General features: G+C 43.1%; 1 protein-coding gene across 1 annotated transcript; it reads left to right on the top strand.

The window, feature by feature from the left end:
- The first annotated feature begins 340 nt into the window (after nucleotides 1–340).
- Nucleotides 341–4160, top strand: LOC104219163 (flocculation protein FLO11-like). Its single transcript, XM_009769797.2, has 3 exons — nucleotides 341–740; nucleotides 880–2037; nucleotides 2700–4160. Exons 1-3 carry the CDS (start codon nucleotides 554–556, stop codon nucleotides 3992–3994), a joined length of 2640 nt encoding a protein of 879 aa, XP_009768099.1. The 5' UTR covers nucleotides 341–553; the 3' UTR covers nucleotides 3995–4160.
- The last annotated feature ends 467 nt before the right edge of the window (nucleotides 4161–4627 follow it).

Raw genomic sequence — 4627 nt, forward strand, 5'->3', positions numbered from 1 at the left:
ATTTGAAATAAGTAATAAAATACTTTCGATATAACAGGAAAAAAAATTGTCTTCTCTTGATATGCATAAAGTGACAAGTAAAAATAAAAATTTATTTTTAATAAACATACCAAGTAAAAGTGAACTGAGGGAGTACTTTTTTCTCATTATCCAGCGGAAACGAGATCTATGTATATTGCAAATTCTTTTCCTTTTTTGTCATTTGCAATGGCACAAGCCCCCTCCCCCTCCCCCCAAACCCCCGGGAACACACACATGTCAAACTCAAAAGCATAGACTATATAATCTATCTAACATCATTATTCCCCCTCAAACCTTTCTTTCAGTTTCAATTCCTCACTCTCTTCTTCAGATTTTCAGTTTCTAGTCCATTTCATTTGTCCCCATTTTTACATTACATTTCTACAGCGTTGGTGAACCTCCTTCCTTCCTTCCTTCCTTCCTTCCTTTATTCCTTCCGTTATATTTAGAGTTATTATATCAGAGACAAAATCTCCTACACTCTTACTCTTTTTGGAGCCAGCCATCCCATAAAACCAGACTCTATAGGACCATGAGAAAAATTATCATGGCTCCACCGAGACATGCCCCAGTGCTGATACTGCTGCTGGCTTTTCAGATCAGCTGTTCGAACGCTTATCAATTCGACGTCGGTGGCACAGATGGTTGGATTCTTAATCCTCTTGAAAGTTACGACCACTGGGCTCAGCGTTTGAGATTTCAAGTAAATGACACTCTTTGTAAGTTCTCCAATTATCCGTGCTACAAAAATGTACCATTATATGATAATTTGTTTGTTTGCACCAAAAGATGTTACTATATTATTTGTACTTAGTATTTATTTGATAATTATTTTTTTCTTGTTTGTACGTGTGACAGTGTTCAAGTATAAGAAAGGATCAGATTCAGTATTGGAGGTAAATAAGGATGCCTATGACAAGTGCAACACAGAAAATCCGATTAAGAAAATGGAAGATGGCAACTCTGTTTTCAAGTTTGATCGCTCTGGTCCATTCTATTTTATTAGTGGCAAAAAGGATAAGTGTAAAGAAGGACAAAAATTGATTATAGTTGTTCTAGCTGTTAGACCGCCGCCTCCTTCTCCTCCTGCTACTCCGTCCAAAGCTCCGGCTCCATCCACTCACACTCCAACGACGGCTACTCCACCTAAAGGATCATCAACACACATTTCACCGTCGCCTAAAGGGAATCCGGATTCTGATTCTCCTGTAGGTAAAACTCCGGTAGCATCACCGACACCTGCTGGTTCCCACTCATCTCCGACGCCTCCTGCACCTGGAAAAGCTCCTACATCAGGTGTGACTCCGCGTCATGGTCCACAACCATCTCCAACTGCTCATGCACCATCTCCGGCGACCTATGCACCCAAAAAGGCTCCAACGCCAGCATCATCGGATGCACCAGTTGTGGCTCCAACATTGGCTTCACCTGCTCCAGGGAAGGCCCCAACACCGGGATCGTCGCATGGACTTCCAAGTACCGGTTCTCACCAATCTCCAACGATTCAGGCTCCCCAAAAGGCTACAACACCAGCATTGTCGCACGTGCCTTCAAATTCACATTTAGCTCCGACTACTCATGCACCTGGAAAAGCTCCAACTAGCGCGTCACTTGCCCCTGCTGGGTCCCACTTGTCTCCGACAGAACATGCAACTGGAAAAGCTCCAACACCTGCATTGTCGCATGTGTCTCCAAGACCTGGTGCGCACCTATCTCCTACGGCTCATGCACCTGGAAAGGCTCCAATTGGGGCGTCACTTGCTCCTGTTGGTTCCCACCTATCTCCAATTGCCCATGCACCAGGAAAGGTGCCTACACCAGCATCATCGAATGTGCCTCGAGGTACTAGTTCCAACCCACCTTCTCCAAGTACAGGTACACACTTCTCTCCTACGGCTCATGCACCAGTGAAGGATCCAACAGGGGTGTCGCCTGCAACTGCTCGTTCTCACTCATCTCCAATTGTCCATGCACCAGGAAAGGCGCCAACAGCAGCATCATCGATTGTGCCTCCAGGTACTGGTTCCAACACACGTTCAGGTTGATATTTTTAAATATATATATATATGTATATATATATATATAATCACGTCGAAAGGCAAAATGTGGTTCAAGACTATATATCAAAACCTTGGTATTTTAATTTAGTACTCTCCCCGGTCCACAATAAGTAACCAATTTGCTTTGGGCACACCCATTAAGGAAATACAAAATTTTAGACAAAAATAGTTAGTGTGACTAAACTACCCTTAATTAAATATTGCAGTATAGTTAATATGAGGAGTAAAAGACTTTTTAGGGATACGTACATAAGGGTAATTTTGGAAAAAAATTTCTTAATTATATAAGTAGACACTTATTTTGGACCAAAAGAAAAAAAGCAAATTGGTCAGGACCGGAGAAAATATTTATTAACTTGAATATGAATTTAAGTCTTAATTAATTTATACAAATGTGTTTCTTCATAAAATAAAATGACTAGTCTAAACAAAGTTCTTTCTACTCGTTAAATTCAAGCCTTCCATGAGTAATGGCCAAGTCGATTTGCGTATACTGTGGCTTTGTTTGTCTTTCTCCAAACAATATACGGATAATATCTCTTTAGGGATAATAATAATTCTTTCTTCTTCAATCGTGTCTTTCTATTTTTCTAACACATTCTACGGTTCATGCACCAGGAAAGGCTCCATCCGAGACGTCGCACGCGCCTGCTAGTTCCCACTCATCTCCAACTGTCCATGCACCTGGAAAGGTTCCATCTGAGGCGTCACACGTGTCTGCTAGTTCCCACTCATCTCCAACTGTTCATGCACCTGGAAAGGCTCCATTCGAGGTGTCACATGCACCTGCTAGTTCTCACTCATCTCAAACTGTTCATGCACCTGGAAAGGTTCCATCTGAGGGGTCACACGCGCCTGCTAGTTCCCACTCATCTCCGACTACCCATGAACTTGGAAAGGCTCCATCCGAGGGGTTACACGCGCCTGCTAGTTCCCACTCATCTTCGACTGCCCATGAACCTGGAAAGGCTCCATCCGAGGCGTCACACGCGCCTACTAGTTCCCACTCATCTCCAACTGTCCATGCACCTAGAAAGGCTCCATCTGAGGCATCACACGCACCTGCTAGTTCTCACTCATCTCCAACTGCCCATGCACTTGAAACGGCTCCATCTGAGACGTCACACGTGCCTGCTAGTTCTCATTCATTTCCAACTGCCCATGCACCTGGAACGGCTCCATCCGTGGCGTCACACGCGCCTACTAGTTCCCATTCATCTCCAACTGCTAGTGCACCTGGAAAGGCTCCATCCGAGGCGTCACACGCGCCTGCTAGTTCCCATTCATCTCCAACTTCCCATGCACCTGGAAAGGCTCCATCCGAGACGTCACACGCGCCTGCAAGTTCCCACTCATCTCCGATTGCCCATTTACCTCGAAAGGCTCCAACTCCTGCATCGTCACACGTGCCCCTTAGTCCTCTCTCACACATAACCCCGAATAAGCATGCACCCGGAACGGCTCCAACGCCCACAACTTCAAAGATATCCCCTGTTTCAGGTTCACACCTATCTCCCGTGGCTCGTGCTCCTGGAAACTCTCCAAAAACATCAACCGGTCCGGCATCGCATGCACCGTCAGCTCACAGTCCAGCACCTACAAAATCTTCAAAGAGTCATTCTGCATCTCCAGCACCCACAAACACATCCCAAGTGCCTTCTCTGTCACCAGCAGAGGGGCAAACATCCAATGCATCTTCTCCGACTTCATCTCCCACGTCATCAAGCCCGCCAACAGGAAGTATTGCTCCGGCATCCAGCGACAACATTCCGGCGGACATTCATTCACCAGCGAGTTCACCACTCAATTCCCAGTCGTCAGCAGAGAAGGCAATAACTCCTTCAGTTGTTCTGATGTCAACAGTGTCACTCCTCTTGACATTGGTTTTGGGAGGATTCGTTATTTCACCTTAGGGAATTATTTGACATAGATATTATACTATAAACACTTTGCTCTGTTTCCGGGTTATTACTTAATTTTGCTTTCTTCTTCTTTTTTGTAAGTTATTTTTGATTTCTTGAATTACAGGTGGGTTGGGTATTTAGATAAACAAGAGTGTGCTTAATTGTTATCTTTATTTTTTTTCCTGTGTCACATAAATCTTTCATGTATGAGAGTATATAGCTATTTTCCTCTCATTTACTCTTAACATATTTCTAATTGGTTAAGAGCTCGCTATGCTCATTTAATTTTCTTTTGATGAGCTGCCGTAGCTAGCGATCACCATCTTCAAGAATATTATCGAAATTTATTATTATAGTAGTTTAATTTCGTCTTCGAAGCAAGTTAAAAAGAAATTAAGGTCTCTATTTTTTTTTAAAAAAAAAACGTACTACATGCTACCATATAGGGATACAAAAGTTCGCTATGCCTACAAAAGTTCCCTAAATATCTACCATAAAAGTAGGTAATCAATGAAAATAAGTTCTATAAGCACTGTGGATTTTGGTGCTAATAAATTACAATTAACACGCAATAACGTATGTTATTCCCTCTGGTCCAAAATAATTGATTTTTTAGTCCTTTTTGTGCTCCAAAATAAGTGA

Source organism: Nicotiana sylvestris, chromosome 7 (assembly GCF_000393655.2).
Source record: "Nicotiana sylvestris chromosome 7, ASM39365v2, whole genome shotgun sequence".
Lineage (NCBI taxonomy): Eukaryota > Viridiplantae > Streptophyta > Magnoliopsida > Solanales > Solanaceae > Nicotiana > Nicotiana sylvestris.